The 20256-nt window shown below is 55.1% G+C and overlaps 1 protein-coding gene across 1 annotated transcript in view; it reads left to right on the forward strand.

The window, feature by feature from the left end:
* Positions 1-11218: 11218 nt before the first annotated feature.
* Positions 11219-20256, forward strand: part of LOC137466524 (zinc finger protein 850-like) — a 79833-nt gene continuing 70795 nt past the window's right edge. Inside the window, exons 1-2 of the mRNA XM_068178250.1 lie at positions 11219-12039; positions 19430-20176. Coding sequence (XP_068034351.1) covers positions 11219-12039; positions 19430-20176 — 1568 coding nt within the window. The remainder of the gene's footprint in view (positions 12040-19429; positions 20177-20256) is intronic.

Below are 20256 nucleotides of genomic sequence, written 5' to 3' on the forward strand. Positions count from 1 at the left end.
AACCCCTCCCTGGCGCTGCTGCTTCCCCTGCAGCCGCTTGGCATTCACCTGCAGCAGCTCCTGGGCAGACCAGCGCCGCTCCTCGTCCGGCTCCAGGCTGCACTCGAGGAAGTCCCGCAGCAGAGCCGACAGGCGCCTGGGCTCCTGCAGCTGCGGGGTCCCGTTCTGCCGGATCAGAGCGCGAGCCTGCAGGAAAAGCAAACTCAGCGCTCTGCCAGCTTCCTTCCCACCCACAAGTGCTCACATCGACCCCGGCTTCCCAGCCCCAGCTCCAGGGGCACTTTCCTCCCTGGCAGAGATGCTGCTCACAGCTCATTTTTCTATGCCAACCAAAAAACCCAAACCCTGGTGCTGCCACAGCCATTGTAAAGAGCTGGTGCACTTGCTTCACATTTTCAGGTCATCCTCACAGCCAGAAGAACTGCAACAACGTAAATCCCAAAGCAAATTGTGTCTGGAGACTGCAGAATATGTGTCTGTGTTGAGGCTCCAGTCCTCTGGGAATTCCCTTCCCCATGTGCAGAAACCTCCAGCTGCTGCTCCCAGTGCAGGGTCACCCTGTGCTCACAGGCCTCTGCAACCACGGGAGAATTGGCCTCTTACCATGGCCCTCGTTTCCTTGAAGTAAGGAGGTTCTCCTTCCACCATCTCGATGGTCACAATGCCGAAGGACCAGATGTCCACCTTGGGGCCGTAAGGAGAACTGGTGACAACTTCTGGGGCCATCCAGTGAGCTGTGCCCACCATGGAGCTGCGCTGGTCCTGCTCAGGGCTGAGCTGAGCGCTGAGGCCAAAATCAGCTGAGGACAGAAACAAACACTGTCAAAGGCAGCTGGAATGAGGAAACCAAGCACAAAGACTCCCCGCTCTCAGTCTGAGAATGCAGCAGTGATGTCAGCTGGAAAAGTCCTCAAGGGTGTAGCCAAGGAAAGATGGAACTGAGCTGGACCCTTAAAGAAACCCTCAGCTTTTGTGCAGTCACTTTTACTGATTCCCTTGCAGCTTTAGATCCCAACTCCTGCCCCTCTGGGAGGGCCATTCCCAGAGCAAAGGCACCCCTGACAGCCTGCTCCTCTCCTGAGCTCTCTGCAGGGGCAGTCGCTCTCAGCTGGCAGCAGGGGCCGGGCAGTGCCCCCAGCAGCCCTTGTGGGGCTCTGGCCGTCACTGGGAAGCAGCCCCACAGCCGCACCCCGGGAGCGCCGTGCCTGGCCAGGAACACCCACCCAGCTTGACAGAGCCGTCCATGCCCAGAAGGATGTTGGAGCTCTTCAGATCTCTGTGGATCACCCGGCTCGAATGGAGGAAATCCAGGCCCTGCAGACACTGAGAGAGAACAAGAAACACGAGGGTAAAAACCAATGGCCGGAATATATCACACAAGAAAGGACAGTTTAGAATTCTGCCAGCAGCGACTTTGCTGTGACAGGCCAGGAGTGCAGTGCAGACAAGCTCCAGGCAAACGGTTCAGGGCAAAGCTGAGAACAGCACATCAAATCCAAAACAGACAGAGAGTGCCACAACAGCAGGAAAGAGAACAAGAACAGAGTAGAAGTGCAGTGCTGCTGGCAGGCCGTTCACTGCAGGGGCTCTTTCTTCTCCAGCTCATAAAAACAACAGAGAAACAAAGCCCTGAGCCTGGAGCCACTCCTGCTCTCACGCCCTGCTGGGAAGGACCATCGTGTCCAAGGCATGGCAGTCACAGGCAGGATCCCTCACCTCCCGACTGACAGCTGCCATCTCTCCTTCAGCCATGCGTGTCTGTCTGACAACGTCCTGCAAAGTTCCTCCATCCATGTATTCCATCACCAGCCAGAGATCTCCATCGACAAGGAAGCTGGAAGAGGAAAGCAGTGGCATGGAGACCAATGTGCAGTGCTCAATTCCCCCATGGAAAAGCCTGGAGTGGAGTTTTGTTGCCAGGTCACTTGTCAATGAGGACAGAATCCGATGGAGAGACATTCCTGCCAGGCTGCACAGCCCTTGGGATCTGCACAGTCTAAAGGAGGAGACCCCTGTGAGAAAGGAGAGGCCTGAGATGGCAAGCAGGTGAAAAATGCAGTTTAGCAAAGGCCCAGATCAATGTGGACCCACAACACTGGCCCCCAGCTGGTTCAGCTTCTGAACTCATCAGTTCCACCCTTCCCTGCAGAACAAGGCAACACAGCTCCCAGGGTTATCCAGGAGAGGAGGCCGGGCAGCTCTTGGGACAAAAGGGGTCAGAAAACCTTTCAGAAAGTCCCTTCAGAAACAGGCAAGGCCAGTGACAAATGGGCAGACGAGGCATTTCTGTGAACAAGAACCTGGTCTTCCTGGCATCTGCAGCAATGAGAAAGGGCTGGGAAGAAGAAGCCAAGGGAAATAATTTCTGCTGTGGTTTATCAGCACTTGTTGTAAGACACAGAAAACAGGGTCAGCTTGAAGGAAAAACCAAACCAAAGCAACAAAAGCACACGGAGGGAGCGAACTGCCAGGCTGTTGTTTTGGGAAGAAACGGCTGGGTCAGGCATTTTCAAAACAGGCTACAGACTATGGATGGCAGGAAAGGTTAAGGCAGGGCCCGGGCACGGGATAAGGCCTGGAGCACTCACCTGTCCAAAGAGCTGACAATGTTGGGGTTCTTCTTGTCCTGCAGGAGCAGGAGCTCATTCACAGCTTGTTCCCTGTTCTGCCCTCTCAGACTCATTTTCTTTATGGCCACCTGAAGGGACATTGCAGATCTTTAACTGGAGGAGTCTGTGGCAGGAGGCCGCAGCAAACACGGAGCGAGTCTTTTTGGAGCGACGGAGCCCGGCTGTGCCAAACTGCCTTGGGATGGGACACCAGCGCTCAGCAAGTGCCATTCCCACAGCCCATTGCTCTGCTCGCTGGGGGCTGCTTACAGGACACATGGCCAGAGACATTTGGCCTTGCAAGCCCTGCAGAAATGGCCCCTCAGCTGTCAGCCTCCAAGCTCTAACCACATTCTCTGCACCTACAGTCTTCTCAAATGGCCTCAACACTCTCATTATATTTCAAACACATTCTGCAAGCAGGGGGTAATTCTGGTTCTGTGCAAACAGAGCAAAACAGCTGGGAACCCTTTAGCAGTTCTATGGGATTGGGTCATGATTTCAGATGCAACTGCTCTCGTTGGGATTGCACAACAAAGCAAACACACACATCCATTGCTCAGGTGATCCCTGTCACAGGCTGTCACTGACCCCAGAGCCAAACACCACTGCAGGGTTTAGGAGAGAGCTTTGCTCTGGACATCCATCTTCTCATTTCTCTCCCTCTCTCTCTGTGAACAGCTGCAGTGGAACTAAAACCCCAAACTGAGCCCAAGCAGGATCTCTCCCTCTTTAGGCCTTGAGGTATCCTTTGAAGATGAAAGGCAGGATGGAAAAACTGTTAAATAGTGTTCCTGTCTGAGGCTGGGGTGAAGATAAATTGGGCCTCAGTCTCCAGCACTGATGCATTCCCACTTTTAGATATGAAGACCAAGCCAGCGTGTCCTGCTCTGACAGACACCGCTGCCCTGCTTGCATTCCTTTGGGCACTTCAGAAGGACCAAGTCTGTCCCAGCTGTGCTCATCAGGCTGACACGGCTCTGCCTGCAGAGGAGCAGCCTGTGCAGGAAAGCTCTGCTGGCCCCCAAAGCTGCAGCCATAGCTCCCAGCAGAGGGGAGAGCCCTGGAGAGCTGCCAGACGTGCTGGGCGTGTTGACACTGACCTCTCCTCCAGTGGCCCTGTCGAGTCCTTTCGAAACGGTTCCGAAAGCCCTGGAGACAAAACAGCAGAGAAGAAAGAAGCAGCGCTTTAGACCCTGGCAGTGAAAGCCAGCCCAGACAGGAGATCTCTGCTGCCTGCAGCGTTCACAAACACCTGGGGGCATCGACCCTTCCAACAACAGCGCAGCAGCCACCAGAATGATGATGATGATGATGCCCCACTCATGGCGATGATAACAGTAGAGGGCAACAACAATGACAGTGATGATGACGATGATTGACAATGACGATGAAGGTGACAGAGAATGATGATGATGATGATGCACCACTCATGCCAATGATGACAGCAGAAGATGACAATGATGACGATGATGACAATGACGATGAAGGTGACAGAGAATGATGATGATGATGATGCACCACTCATGGCAATAATGACAGCAGATGAGAACGATGATGATGATGGCAATGATGGCGATGAAGACGCCGTGTGGGTCTCCTCACCATGGTCTCCCCCAAGAGCACCTCAAGCAGCCGCGTGAGCACAAAGCCATCGTGCAGGTCCAAGTAGAGGTCCCCGAAGCCGCAGGCGGCGCGCGCCGGGTGGGCGTTCACCCACTTGGTGAAGGTCTTCTTCTGCACCGCGTCCCGCTCGTCTGAAGGGACATAGAGGTCACCACAAATCCACCCCAAATTCCACCCCAGAACCACCTTGAGACCCCAAATCCACCCTGAGACCCCCATGGGACTCAGGAGCCTCCAGGTGAACGTTCACCCACTTGGTGAAGGTCTTCTCCTTCACCATGTCCTGCTCGTCCAGGGGACATCGAGGTCACCCCAAATCCACCCTGAGACCCCAAATCCACCCTGAGACCCCCACGGGACTCAGGAGCCTTCTGGTGGACGTTCACCCACTTGGTGAAGGTCTTCTCCTTCACCATGTCCTGCTCGTCCGGGGGACATCGAGGTCACCCCAAATTTTGGGGGCTTTTTGGGGGGTTTTGGGGTTTTCTGGGGAGAGTTGAGAAGATTTTTGGGGTTTTTTAGGGGGTTTTGGGTGGTTGAGGAGTTTTTTTAGGGTTTTTTTGAGGTTTTTGGGGTTTTTTGGGGGATTTGAGAAGTTTGTTTTGGGGTTTTTTGTTTTTTTTTTATTTTTTGAGGGTGGAAATCTGCAAATTTTTTGGGGAATATTTGGATTTTTTGGGTTTTTTTAGGGGGGGAATCTGCGAATTTTTTGGGAAATATTTGGATTTTTTTTTTTTTTTCACCCACCAGCCAAGGCCTTGATCCGGGAGCACTCGAAGATTTTGGGGTCCCCCCAGGCTCGGGGCTCCGGGGGGGGTCCCAGGGGCCGTTGTTGTTGTTGGGGGGAGGGGCGACCTCCACGTTGTCCAGCTCGGCCACCATGGGGGGGTCCCCAAAATTGGGGAGGGGTCCCACAACGAGCTCAGGGGGGGGCCTGGAAGAGGTTTTTTGGGGGGGGGTTTGAGACTTTTGGGGGGTAGAGACCCCCCGAGTTGGTTTAGGGGGGCTGGAAGCTCCCAAAATTCAATGAGAACCCCCCCAAGACCCCCAAAATCCCCCCCAAAACCCCCCAAAATCCATTCCAGACCACCCTGAGACCCCCAAAATCCCCCCAAGAAGGCCCTAAAATTCTCTGAAACCCCAAAATCCATCAAGACCCCACACTGAGATCCCCAAAATCGCTCGAGACCCCCCAAAATTCACTGACACCCCCAAAATCCCTCCTGAGACCGCCCAAAATTCTCTGAGACCCCAAAATCCATTGAGAGCCCGTCCAAGACCCACAAAATCCCCCCCAAAATCCCCCAAAATTCTCTGAGAGCCCAAAATTCATGGAGAGCCCCACCCTGAGACCCCCAAAATGCAATCAGGACCCTCCCAAGACCCCCAAAATCCCTCCTGAGACCCCCCAAAATTCTCTGAGACCCTAAAATCCATGGAGAGCCCCGCCCTGAGATCCCCAAAACCCCCCCAAGACCCCCCAAAATTCTCTGAGACCCCAAAATCCATTGAGAGACCCCCCAAGATCCCCAAAATCCTCCCCTGCGACCCCCCAAAATCCCTCCTAAGACCACCCCAAAATTCTCTGAGACCCCAAAATCCATCAAGACCCCCACCCCGAGGTCCCCAAAATTCTCTGAGACCCCAAAATCCATTGAGAGCCCCGCCCTGAGACCCCCAAAATCCATCCTGAGCACCCCCAAAGAGCCCCTCCAAGACCCCAAAATCCCTCCTGAGACCCCCCAAAATTCTCTGAGACCCCAAAATCCATTGAGAGACCCCCAAGATCCCCAAAATCCTCCCCCGCAACCCCCCAAAATCCCTCCTAAGACCACCCCAAAATTCTCTGAGACCCCAAAATCCATCAAGACCCCCACCCCGATGTCCCCAAAATTCTCTGAGACCCCAAAATTCATGGAGAGCCCCACCCTGAGACCCACAAAATCCCACCTGGGACCCCCCAAGACCCCCAAAATTCAATGAGACCCCTCCCCAAAATTCTCTGCGAATCCCAAAATCCATTGAGACCCCCCTGAGACCCCCAAAAATCCTCCTGAGATCCCCAAAAATTCCCTGAGGCCACCAAAATCCATTCAAGACCCCCTGAAAATTATCCGAGACCCCAAAATCCCCCCAGGACCCCCCCTAAACTCCCCTAAAATTCCCCCAAACCCCCCCGGACACCTCAAGACCTCCAGGACCTCCCTAAAGTCCCCGAAGACCCCCAAAACCCTCCCAGACCTTCCAAGACCCCCAAGGACCCCCTAAACCCCCCAAAATCCCCTAAAATTGTCCCCAAATCCCCTAAAATTCCCCCCAAAATTCCCCCAATCCTCCCAAAATTCCCCCCAAATCCCCTAAAATATCCCCCAAAATTCCCCCAAATCCTCCAAAATGCCCCCAAATCCCCTAAAATCCCCTAAAATTCCCCCAAAATCCCCCAAATTTCCTAAAATTCCCCCAATCCTCCCAAATTTCCCCCAAATCCCCTAAAATTCCCCTCAAATCCCCCAAAATGTCCCCAAAATGTCCTCCAAAACCCCTAAAATCCCCCCAAAATCCCCTAAAATTCCCCCCAAATTCCCCAAAATGCCCTCAAATCCCCTAAAATTCCACCAAAATTCCCCAAAATCCCCTAAAATTCCACCAAAACTCCCCCATTCCTCCCAAAATTCCCCCCAAATTCCCCCCCCCCCCAGCACCGGGACAAGCCTCGCCCCATAATTCCACAAAAAAACCACATTCCCAAATCATTCCCGAAACGGGATGGGCATTGGGCAGCGCTATCTCGGAATTCCCGTTATCCCAGAATTTCTGTTATCCTGGAATTCCTGTTATCCCAAATTTTCCATTATCCTGGAATTTATGTGATCCCAAATTTTTCATTATCCTGGAATTTATGATATCCCAAATTTCCCATTATCCCAAAATTCCCATTATCCTGAAATTTCTGTTATCCCAGAATTTCTGTTATCCCGGAATTCCCGTTATCCCAAATTTCCCGTTATCCTGGAATTTATGTTATCCCGGAATTCCTGTTATCCCAAAATTCACATTATCCTGGAATTCCTGTTATCCCAGTTTTTGTCACTGTTATCCCAAAATTCCCCTTATCCCAAAATTCCCATTATCCTGGAGTTTATGTTATCCCAGTTTTTGTCACTGTTATCCCAAAATACCCATTATCCCAAAATTCCCATTATCCTGGAATTTCTGTTATCCCAAAATTCCCATTATCCCAAAATTCCCATTATCCTGGAATTTATGTTATCCCAGTTTTTGTCACTGTTATCCCAAATTTCCCATTATCCCGGAATTTATGTTATCCTGGAATTCCTGTTATCCCAAAATTCACATTATCCTGGAATTCCTGTTATCCCACTTTTTGTCACTGTTATCCCAAAATACCCATTGTCCCAAAATTCCCATTATCCTGGAATTTCTGTTATCCCAAAATTCCCATTATCCTGGAATTTCTGTTATCCCGGAATTCCTGTTATCCCAAAATTCACATTATCCTGGAATTCCTGTTATCCCACTTTTTGTCACTGTTATCCCAAAATACCCATTGTCCCAAAATTCCCATTATCCTGGAATTTCTGTTATCCCAAAATTCCCATTATCCTGGAATTTCTGTTATCCCACTTTTTGTCACTGCTATCACAAAATTCCCCTTATCCCAAAATTCCCATTATCCTGGAATTTATGTTATCCCAGTTTTTGTCACTGTTATCCCAAAATTCCCCTTATCCCAAAATTCCCATTATCCCGGAATTTATGTTATCCAAAAATTCCCATTATCCCGGAATTCCTGTTATCCCAGTTTTTCTCACTGTTATCCCAAAATTCCCATTATCCCGGAATTCCCGGTATTCCAACATTCCCAATTTTCCCATTATCCCCGTGATCCCAGTTACCCTGGTTTGTGTCCCCACTATCCCAAAATTCCCAACGGTATTCCTGTTATGCCAGAATTCCCATTATTCTGATATTCCCAATTTTCCCATTATCCCCAAATTCCCATTATCCCAGTACTCCCATCATCCCAGTTCCCCCTTATCCCAGTTCCCCATTATCCCTCTCTCCCAGTTATCCCAGTACTCCCATTATCCCAGTTCCCCATTATCCCACTCTCCCAGTTATCCCAGTACTCTCATTATCCCAGTTATCCCAGTTATCCCAGTCCCACATTATCCCTCTCTCCCAGTTATCCCAGTACTCCCATTATCCCAGTTATCCCAGTCCCACATTATCCCTCTCTCCCAGTTATCCCAGTACTCCCATTATCCCAGATCCCCATTATCCCGGTTATCCCAGTTCCCCTAACCCACTCTCCCATTTATCCCAGTACTCCCATTATCCCAGTTCCCCATTATCCCAGTTCCCCCCATTATCCCAATTCCCCATTATCCCAGTTCCCCATTATCCCAGTTCCCCCCATTATCCCAGTTCCCCATTATCCCAGTTATCCCAGTTCCCCCAATTATCCCAGTTCCCCATTATCCCACTCTCCCAGTTATCCCAGTTTCTCCCCCATTATCCCAGTTCCCCCCATTATCCCAATTCCCCATTATCCCAGTTCCCCATTATCCCAGTTCCCCCCATTATTCCAGTACTCCCATTATCCCAGTTCCCCATTATCCCAGTTCCCCCCATTATCCCAATTCCCCATTGTCCCAGTTCCCCAGTTATCCCACTTCCCCCTATTATCCCAGTTCCCCATTATCTCAGTTCCCCCCATTATCCCAGTTCCCCATTATCCCAGTTATCCCAGTTCCCCCAATTATCCCAGTTCCCCATTATCCCACTCTCCCAGTTATCCCAGTTTCTCCCCCATTATCCCAGTTCCCCATTATCCCACTCTCCCAGTTACCCCAGTTTCTCCCCCATTTTCCCAGTTTCCCCATTATCCCATGCTCCCCAGTTATCCCAGTTCCCCATGATGCCTGAGAGACTGGAGAGATTATATGGAACTGGGATAAAACAGGGAATGGGATCAAATAGGGACGGGGATCCTATGGAATGGGATAAACTGGACTGGGATAAACTGGACTGGGATTATATGGAACTGGGATAAAACGGAATGGGATCAAATATGGACTGGAATCCTATGGACTGGGATAAACTGGAGTGGGATTATATGGAACTGGGATAAAACAGGGAATGGGATCGAATAGGGCCTGGGACCCTATGGACTGGGATAAACTGGACTGGGATAGCCCAGACTGGGATCCTATGGACCTGAATCCTATGGACTGGGATAACCTGGACTGGGATTATATGGAACTGGGATCCTATGGACTGGGATAAACTGGACTGGGACTATATGGAACTGGGATAAAACAGGGAATGGGATCGAATAGGGCCTGGGACCCTATGGACTGGGATAAACTGGACTGGGATAGCCCAGACTGGGATCCTATGAACTGGGATAATCTGGACTGGGATAGCCCGGACTGGGATCCTATGGACCTGAATCCTATGGACTGGGATAAACTGGACTGGGATTATATGGAACTGGGATCCTATGGACTGGGATAAAACATGGACTGGGACCCTGTGGAATGCGATCCTATGGAGTGGGACCACCCAGACTGGGATAACATGGACTGGGATCCTACAGACTGGGACTGCACAGAGTGGGACTGCACAGACTGGGACCACATGGATCAGGACCATAGAGACTGGGATAAACAGGACTGGGATGATATGGAATGGGATCCTACAGACACGGAGCATACAAATCCCAGTACAAACTGGGATCGCATGGAAGAGGAGGGGTGAAGAAGGAGAGTGAGTAGGGCTGGAAACAGGAGAAGGAGATGGGGAAAGGGAGGGGGAAGAGGAGGAGGAGGAGGAGGAGGGATGGAAGGGGAGGGATGAAGGAGGACAGGGAGGAGGGGATAGCACACAGGAGGAGGAGGAGGAGGAGCGATGGAAGAGGAGAGATGAAGGAGGAGAAGGCGAGGGGGGGTTAGGGAGAAGGAGAAGGGGGGAAGGAAGAGGAGAATCAGGCGGGGTTAGGGAAGAGGAGGAGTGGGGGAGAAGAGGAGGGAGGGAAGGGCAGGGATGAAGGAGGAGAAGGAGGGGGGCTTAGGGAGGAAGAAAAGGGGGGAAGGAAGAGGAGGGGCGGGAGGAAGAGGAAGAGGAGGGACAAAGGCGGATCAAGGACAGCAGGAGGAAACACGCGGTCGAGCCCTCCCTGAATTCGTAGCCCCCAGCTGTGGGATCATCCCGCAGGTGAGCGGGGAGGGGGAGCTCGGCCCAGATATCCTGGGGGGTGCCTGGGTCGGGTTGTTTTGGGGGGGTGTTTGGAGAATGAAGAACTGCAAAGTCGAGCGGAAAAGGCCCCTTGGGGGGACACTGGGGGTCCCGGTGGCGGCTGCCGGCAGAGGCAGCCTGGAGGAGCAGAGCCCTGTGTCCCCCAGGAGCCCAAAGTGGGGAGCCCAGCGAGGGGGGAGCGCCGCCATCGGCGGGACCCTCAAGAGCCTGGAGAGGGGCAGGGGGGACTCCTTGGAGCCCCTGCAGCCCCAAGCAGAGAGGAAGGGGAGAAGGGAGCCCGGGAGCCCAAAAAGCCCCGGCAGCCCTAAATGGGGAGAGTCAAGAGGGGGGAGCTTTTGGGATTGCTGGGACTCCCAACAGCCTGGGGAGGGCAGGCAGCGAGGAGAAGGGGGACCCCCAATCCAAGCGTGACCCCCAGCAGCTGGGACAGGGGGGAGCCCCAAACAGCAAAGGGGAGGGAGCAGGGATGGGGAACTCCTGGGAGGCTTTTTCAGGGCTGAATCTTGGTGTTTGGGAGGTTTTTATGGAGCCCAGGTGGCCAGGGACTTCTAGAGATGGACTCGGGCAGAGGGACCTTCAGACTCAAGGTGCTCATCCCTTGTTTTCCCCAGACCAGGATTTCCCATTCCCAGCCCCTGGGAGGCAGCGAGGAAGAGGAAGACCCTGTCCTTGTCCTTGCTCCCCCAGAGCAGGAGCTGAGGATGGAGAGCAGGGAGGACAAATCCCTGCAGCAGAACCTCGTGGAAGAGGCTGATTTGAGCGGCTCCACGACGCAGGAACCCAGCGGGAAGGAAAAGCCCTGGAGATGCCGCACGAGGACAGGCTGCAAACGCAGATCGCGGGGATCTGAGGAGGAAAGACCCACCCTGGGCCAGGGAGGCAGCCGGAGATCGAGCCAGAGCTCGGAGCTGGTGGTCCATGAGCAGCTCCATGATGGGGAGAAGCCCCACACGTGCTCAGAGTGTGGGAAGAACTTCAGGAGGAGCTCACACCTGATCAGGCACCAGAGGATCCACAGTGGGGAGAGGCCCTACGAGTGTAGGGAGTGTGGGAAGAGCTTCAGGCGGAGCTCCCACCTGATGAAGCACCAGAGGATCCACACTAGGGAGAGGCCCTATGAGTGTGGGGAGTGTGGGAAGAACTTCAGACAGAGCTCCAGCCTGATCAAGCACCAGAGGATCCACACTGGGGAGAGGCCCTACGAGTGTGGGGAGTGTGGGAAGAGCTTCAGCCAGAGCTCCACCCTGAACGTGCACCAGAGGATCCACACTGGGGAGAGGCCCTACGAGTGTTCCAAGTGTGGGAAGAGGTTTCAGACCAGCTCCCATCTCCTCACGCACTATCTGGTTCACACAGAGGAGAGGCCCTTCTGCTGCCCTGACTGCGGGAAGGGATTCAGGCAGAAGTCCCACCTCATCAGACACCAGCGCATCCACACCGGGGAGGGGCCCTACGAGTGTCCCCAGTGTGGGAAGAGCTTCCCCAGCAGCTCTACCTTGACCAAACACCAACGGAGCCACCGGTAATGGAAGCGCTGCGAGTGCCCCAATGTGAGAAGAGCTAAACTCCATCCCCCACTGGAGGACCCACATTGGGCACAGCCCTGGTGACCCACATTCCCTGTGATCCACGTTGGGAACACACCCGGCTGCTTCTCCTTTCCTATTGACCTTAATTTTTTTCTCTTCTCAATTTAACTGCACTCCAAAAGCCAAGAGGCATCGATCTTTCCCCTCAAAACCACTCACATGCCACTGAAAACCACTGAATTTTAACCCATAAAGGCTCAATCCCACCTCAATTTGCTTGTTCCCACCTCAAAAATCTCAATCCCACCCAAAACTCACTCGATTCCACAACCTCCAGAGTGAGATGGGGTTGGGAGGAGATTAGGAGAAGTGGGATCCCAGTTTGGAGCGGTGACATGGGGACTGTGTGGGGATGGGTGGCTGGGATGTATTTGATAGCAAATAAAACTTTCAGACTTACTGATTTCTTTGCCGTTCGTTTTCAGTCCGTGGCAGTTCTGTCTGCAGAGCGCCGCCTCACAGAGTGTCCCCTCACGGTTCCCGCCCTTGGCCTGGCCCCGCCCCTTTCCCCTCACGGTTCCCGCCCTTTCCCCGCCCCTTTCCCCTCACGGTTCCCGCCCTTTCCCCGCCCCTTTCCCCTCACGGTTCCCGCCCTTGGTCTGGCCCCGCCCCTTTCCCCTCACGGTTCCCGCCCTTTCCCCGCCCCTTTCCCCTCACGGTTCGGCCTTCGGGAACGGGGGAGGAGGAGGAGGGAGGGAGGAAGAGGCGCAGCGGCAGCCGGGAGCGGCCGGAGGAGAGGAGAGAAGGAATCGCGGGGCCCTGGCGCTGCCAGAAGTCGCCGTAGCCCCGGGAGCATCGCCCCCCATCCCGCAGGTGCCCGGGGAGGGGGAGCTCGGCCCAAATATCCCGGGGGGTGCCTGGGTTGGGGTTTTTTGGGGGGGATGTTTGGAGCTGGCAGGGCTCCAAAGCCGAGCCGCAGCTGGCCCTTGGGGGACATCGGGGGGTCCCCGGGAGGTGTTTTTGGGTGGTCCCAGGGCCGGCAGTGGCTTCTCCCAGTACGAGCCCAGTTCGTTACAGTATGAGCCTGGTAACTTTCTCTCACTCCCTCCAGGATTCCAGTCTCTCCCAGTTTGATCCCAGCTTATCCCGACGTATCCCGGCTCAATACCCGCTCCTTCCGCGGGCTGCCAGGGCTGCGGGAACGGGGCACCGAGGGTGTCGCTGCTCCTGTTAAAGGAGGAGGAGGAGGGAGGGCAGGGCAGGGATGAAGGAGGAGGAAGAGGTGCAGCTGGAAGGAGGGAGGCGTGGGAAAAGCTGGATTCAAGGCTCTTCACTGACTTCTCATTGTCCTGCTCGGAGCTTTTGGAGTTTTGTGCCAGAAATCTCTCCCCTCCCCCACTCCCCCACAGGGCTTTGGGGCGGTTTTCCCTTTTTGGGGGAAATCAAAGCGATGCACGGATGCTCCGAATTAGGGGGCAGGAGAAGTGCGGCTGCTGGGCTTCCCGCAGAGCCGGAGGCAGCGAAGGCGAAGGCGCAGGGCCGGGAAAGCCGTGTCGGGAGGTGCGGAGAAGTTTGTTGGTGCTGCAGATCGATGCCGGCCCGGGCCCGGGCCCGTTCCAGGGCTGTTCCTCATCTCCGGCTTTGCCCTCCCACAGCCCGGGGGGCCCTGAGAGCGCGGGGCGAGGCTGTGCCGTGTGCAGAGCCCGCCCCTCGCTGCCATTGGCCGCTGCTGCCGTCAGTCGCGGTTCTGGCGCGCTGATTGGTGAGAGCGGGGCGAAGCACGGCCCCGCTGGCGGCCTGAGGGCGGCCCTGGCTCGGCAGCGGCGCCATTGGCGGAGCGTCTGTGCGGGCCCGGGAGCGGCGGCAGCGGCCGGAGCGCGGGGAGGCGGCATTGGCGGAGCTCGGAGGCGGCCCCGGCGCAGGTGGGAGCCGCGCCGGGTTCTGCGGGGGCTCGGGGCTCGCTGCGGGCGGAGGGGGCGGCAGGGGGCTCCGGCGGCTTGGCGGTGCCGTGTCCGGCCCGTGCCGGCCCTGGGCTGAGGGCACTGCGGGAGCGGCTGCCCGCGGTCTCCTTCCCGCCGCTGCCTGGGCAGGAGCCGCTGCCGGAGTAGCGCTGGCTCGTCCCGGTTGCTGTGGCTGGGACAGAGGTGGCTGCCCCGTGGCCGGGCCCGTGCGGGGAAATTCCCGTCGCCGGAGGTTTCTGTGGCCAGAGGAGACCGAGGAGTCCTGTCAAAGTGACTCGATTGCTGAGCAGAGGGAGAGGCCGTGGGGCATTTGCCATGCGGGCTCTGCCCTTGTTGTAGCACGCTGCCTCCTTTGGATGCTCATTTTCCCGGCCGCATCTCCCTCTGCCTTTGCCCACTGGCTGAGGGACTTGGAAGGTTCAGACTTCCCGATCCGCCTGTGCACAGGGATGATCCCCCCTTATTTTAGTGAAGTTTTCACAGCATTCTCCATTTGCTGTTTCTCTTTGCAGCTTCACTCATTTCTGTTGCAGAGTCAGAGATCCTCACCATGAGCTCTGCCTTCAGCTGTGCAGATTCCATCTGTGCAGGCAGGCAGAGCTTGGGGTGGGGGGCAGAGGGAATCAGCCCAATTCCTGCCCCAGGCAAGAAGAGCCAGGTACCTTGTCCCCACTTTGCCCCAGCAGTGTTAATTTGCATTTCTAAAGCTCCTCTGCTGGCTGCCTGGAATGCAGCTTCTCTTCCAGAGCAGCCTTCAGCAGCCTCATGTGTGCCTCCCACAACCTGCTGCTTTTTTCATTTTTCCTTCAAATCATCTATTTACTGTTTATGAATTAAAGAGTCACCTTTAAATCTCTTCTCGTTTTGCAAAATGCAACCTGAAGGTGAACGTCGAAAAATCCAGACCAAAATTTCGGTATCTCTCACACAAACATACACAAATAAATTCCAAGGCAATTAAGTTTTTTCTACTTCTCCTCGGAGTAGAAACTCATTCTCACATCCCTGGCCGAAACCTAACCGGCAATATAGAAGTAGGATTATTACAAAAAATACTCTACTGCTATAAACTTTGCAATGAAAGTGCAGGAGAAAGGAAAACTCTCTACCAATATGTTTAGTGTTAGAGTCAAGGCATTCCTTGATTCTGGCCAGGATGTGCTACAGAAATCATTCCATCCCCACGTAGCCCGGGTGTGCAGAGAAAATCGTTCCATGACACGTGGGTTTGACTGGATTTTTCCCAAACTTGATACAGTCTGAACCAATCTAAATCCATTGGTTTAATGTTCTGCAGTTTCAAGTTGTGCAGTTTTTAGTGTTTGGGTTCCTGTTGGACCCGGATTTCTTGGCTTCTGCTGTTCATCAGGTCGGAACTGCTGGATTTCCTTCTCAGCCTTTTCCAGAGCAGGTGTCTCCAGCTCTGCCGGGGGCAGTGTCTGGGGTAGGTGTTGGTTGCTGTTTGCTGCTGGGCGTTATCTTTGTGGGTATCTTTTGGGCCATTCCCAGTGTGTTGAGATGTTAAACTCATCTCCACTGAGTGGTGGAACATCCCTTAAAAAAACCTTTACCATTTCTTTCCCCGAGGCCAAGGCAAACCAAGGCTGAGTAGAGAAATAAAATGTTAAAAATGTTCAAGTCTATGACCTGGTGTATTTTCCATCAGTGCAATCCCAGGCAGCGCAGTGTGTGAGTGTGACTGAGACCCAGAGTGGAATTGTGCCGTTGTCTTTGCCAGCAGCTGTGGCAGTGCAGGCCCAGAAAGCACTGAAGCTGCAGCAGTGGCAGCAAGGATTGGCCCCGGTGGCTGGAGATGCCAAAGGAGGGTGCCCAGGCAGAGGATTTGAGCAGAGGATGTGTGGGCAGGCCCAGGGGCTTGCCCCGCTGTGGAGCCCTGGCTGCTGCTGCGCTGCCTTCAGTGCAGGCTCCGTGGGGGCCTCCCATGCTCCTGCTGCAGGCGGGAAGTGCAAATCTCCGGGGCTTCAGAGCCCTGGAGCCCAGGCTGAGGGGTCCCCCCGTGCTCAGCTGTGCTGGGGGCTGTTTCTGGCCTCAGGGACACTTGGCATGGGCCACGCCACTTGGCCACCAGTGGTGCTGCTTTGGCCTCCTCAGGCAGGGCCCGATGTCCTGCTTGGATGTTGGGAACAGCAAAGTGCCAAGGCAGGCTCTGTGCCAGCCCAGCTTCCTGTGGGAGAGATTTCACAAGAGACAGGACTCTGGCCACAGACTGCTTTAAATGTACATCCCTTATCCCCACCCTGCACGGGGTGGAGAATTACCAGGGTAAGGAATTCCCAAGATCAATTGCAAGGGAGAGAATTCAATATCTGCCCTGGGTCTGGTTTGTCTTCTTGCCAAAGCCAACGGCAAAAGCCGTACCCATGGCATCTTGGATTACAGCCCTGACTCCTTCCCAGGGGCTGTTTGGGTGGCCTCTCCCGTGGCCAGGAGGGCAATGCCTCTGCCAGGTGCTTGTGGCCAACCCCGTCCCCTGGGTGCTGGGGCCCCCTTGGGCCCTGGGGTTGATCCCAGAGGGGCTGTAGGAACTGTGCCATGGCCTTTGCCTTCAGCTTGGCCTTTTGCTCATCCCTTCTTGCATTCAGCTGCTGTGCCTTTGTGCCCAAGTGCTCCAGGGCCTTCTTCTGCCACTCCTGCAGCCCCGCTCACTGCCTGTGGGTGCTCATCCTCTGAGAGCTGCTGAGCTTTGTGCAAAGTCTTTCCTTTCTCCAGCGACCCAAAGCAAATGCTTAATAGAAAACCCTGATCCTTCCATGTACAATCTGCATTTCCCAGATGTGTCTTTGTTTTCCTCCTTGTGCTCAGGGTCCCCTCCCCAGCCCGTATCCCAGAGCCGGTCCCTGTCCTGCCGCAGTGTCCAAAGGCGGCCCCCCCGGCGGGCAGGGCCGGCAGCTCCACGGGGCCGGGCAGCGGCCGGGGCGTCCCGCAGGCTCCTGGGGGCCGGGGGCCACTGCCGGCCCTGCCCGGGGCTGGTGGGGTCAGGCAGCGCCCGGCGCTGAGCCCCGGCTGCCCCACAGCCCCGGCCCGGCCCCGCAGCTCCCCACAGGCCCCCAGCCCGTACTCCTGGTCCCGCACGTCTGCACGCCCGGTGCTGCTGCTGCCCACCACAGAGAAACCCCCTGACATCCTGGCCTCCTTCTTTTCCTCTCCGGGAAACCCGGGATGGAAAGGATCTGGATCAGCTGGCAAATTCTGAGGATAAAACACTGCTGAAAAATATCTCAGTTCTCTGTATTTTTCTCTTCCTCCTCTTCTCCATCATCCTTTTTCTCACCACATAGATTCCTCCTGCTGCTTCTTGCCTTCACCATATCAACACCATCCATCCCCTGTTGTCCAAATCCCTTCTCCACTTCCCTTATTGCCCCCCTGGGTGTCCATGTCCTTAATTACCTCTGGGGGAATGTGCAAACTACCTCAACATTCTCCCAAGGGACCCTTCAGAGACATTTTGGGATCATCATCCCTTTGGCCAGGACCGCTCCCTGGCTTTCCCTTTTCTCCCCTCCCTGGGTTCCCTGCCATGTTCACTCCCCGAAGATCCCAGTGCACTCACTGCTGAGATTTTCAGTGCTCTCTCCCTGCTGACTCTTCACAGACCCCCCTGATGTGTCCCTCGTCTGTCTCCTGGTCACTCCCGGGTCCCCAATCGATCCCCGGTGCCGCCGCCAGCCAAGGGAGCCGATCACCCAAAGTGGGTGAGGCACCTCCAGCTGCACTCCCTGCCCGCCGCCCCGGACGGTGGAAGGAATTCCGGATGAGCCCCAGGGTGTGCGGGAAAATTGACATCAGCAGAGGTTTCTGTCCACAAAGCAGACAGAGGAGTCCTGTAAAAGTAATTTCATTCCTAGAAATGGGAGAGGCCATGGGACATTCCCCATGGGATCTCTGCAGTTGTTGGAGGACACAGCCTCCTTTTCATCCCAATTCTCCTGGCCCCATCTCCCTCTCTTTTCCCCACTGGCTGAAGTACTTGAGAGGTGCAGACTTCCCAATCCACCTGCTACATGCCCCTGTAATTTGCTCCCTGCTTTTATATAACAAACGATATTCATGGCTCTGTTAAGTCTTTGTTGTTCTTCAGGAAGTTCATGAATTGAGCAGGACCTTGGCTGAGCAGCAGTCTGTGTCATCAATTGATAACATTTCCTGAAACTGATGGCTTCTCCTGTCACTTCCTAATGTGCAGGTCCCTGGCCCTGTCTCGGAGCAGATTCACAGCATCTGTTTGTAAAGACACTTTCCTCTTGTTCCTTTCATGGGGGTCCCCCGTTTTCGGGACATCCCCCCTGGAGCAGGGTGTCCCCTCTTTGCTGCAGCCCCAGCCCTCAGGCAGAGCTCAGCCAATCAGAGCGCAGGGCGCTGATGACTCACCAGTTGCCAGGCAGACTCGCAGCTCCCAGCGTTCCCCACCCGGAGCCCACCTGCGCCCCCCCCTCGGCCCCATCGCCCCCGCGAGGGGAATTTGGGGAGGTGGGAGTGGGGCAGCGCCAAGGCCGGGCCCCCCCGCGCTGTCCTGGCGGGAGCGGCTGCAGTGGGGACCAAGTGCGGGCGGAAGCGGCCGAGAGCCCAGCGCTGCCCCAGCCCGACCTGCCCCAGCTCCATCCCTGCCCCTGCGCTGGGATGCTGTGGGTCTGGGGGGAAGAGGGAGCCGGCAGTGTGTGCTGGGCCTGGGGGCAGGAGGAGAAGGGAAGGAGAAGCAGCGTTGAGGAACAAAATGGTCAAAGGATGGACGTGGCAGGAGAAGGTGGGATAGTGCAGGAGAAGGAGGAATAGCAGGAGGAAGAGGAGTGTGAGGAAGAGCAGAGACACAGGAGGAGGAGGAGCAGAAACAGGAAGCAGCACAAGGTTCCACTGCTCCCTGTGTCTGCAGCCTCCCCCCAGCCCCAGGAGCGCTGCTCCCCCACATGCAGCAGGTGACTGCAGAGGGGGATCCAGGATTTTCACGGGGTGAATCTTGGTGTTACTGAGCTTGCTTGGGCTAAATGTTGTTGCTTTGGTTTTATGTGGCAGCTGAATCTTTATCTTTTGCAGGAGGTTTTTGCTGAATTGTGGGGTTTGGGATGTTTTTGATGTGTGTATTGAAGTTTGCAGGATTTGTGGGCTGAATCTTGGTGTTTTGGAGGTTCTTACGTACAAAAACTTACCAATGACTTCTAAGATGAACTTGGGCAGGGAGGAACCTCCAGTCCAAGTTGCGCTCCTCTTGTTTTTTCCCCAAACCAGGATTTTTCATTCCAGGGCGTGGCTGGATGGAGGAGGAGGAAAAGCCCCGGAGATCCTGCCGGAGGAGGAGCTGCAACCCTAGCTCAGGGAGCTGCGGGGAGGAAAGAGCTCCCCTGAGCCAGGAAGGCGGCCGGAGATCCAGCCGGGGCTCGGAGTTGGTGGAGAAGGCTCATGGCAGGGAGAAACCTCACAAGTGCTTGGAATGTGGGCAGGGTTTCAGTCAGAGTTTCAACCTGCTCCGGCACCAGAGGATCCACACTGGGGAACGGCCCTACGAGTGTGGGGAGTGTGGGAAGGGTTTCAGGCGGAGCTCCCACCTGATCCAGCACCAGGTGATCCACACTGGGAAACGGCCCTACGAGTGTGGGGAGTGTGGGAAGGGTTTCAGCCGGAGCTCCCACCTGATCCAGCACCAGAGGATCCACACTGGGGAATGGCCGTATGAGTGCTTGGAATGTGGGCAGGGATTCAGCCACAGCTCCAAACTGATCGAGCACCGGAGGATCCACACTGGGGAACGGCCCTACAAGTGTGGGAAGTGTGGGAAGGGTTTCAGGTGGAGCTCCAACCTGATCCAGCACCAGGTGATCCACACTGGGAAACGGCCCTACGAGTGTGGGGAGTGTGGGAAGAGCTTTGGCCAGAACTCTATCCTTAGAAGACACCAGCATATCCACACTGGGGAGAGGCCCTACGAGTGTCCTCAGTGTGGGAAGAGGTTTCACACCAGCTCCAATCTCCTCAAACATGAGCGAATTCACACAGATGAGAGGCCCTTCCGCTGCCCCGACTGCAGGAGAGGCTTCAAGCACAACTCCAGTCTCACTGTGCACCGGCGCATCCACAGCGGGGAGAGGCCCTACGAGTGTGGGGAGTGTGGGAAGAGCTTCTCACAGAGCTCAAACTTGACCCAACACCAACGGAGGCACCACTAAGGGAAGCCCTGAGATAGTGTAAAAATTTAACAGGCTAGAAATCCCTTTGGATTTAGGTAAAATGTTCCTC

The sequence above is a fragment of the Anomalospiza imberbis genome, unplaced genomic scaffold (genome assembly GCF_031753505.1).
Source record: "Anomalospiza imberbis isolate Cuckoo-Finch-1a 21T00152 unplaced genomic scaffold, ASM3175350v1 scaffold_247, whole genome shotgun sequence".
NCBI lineage: Eukaryota > Metazoa > Chordata > Aves > Passeriformes > Viduidae > Anomalospiza > Anomalospiza imberbis.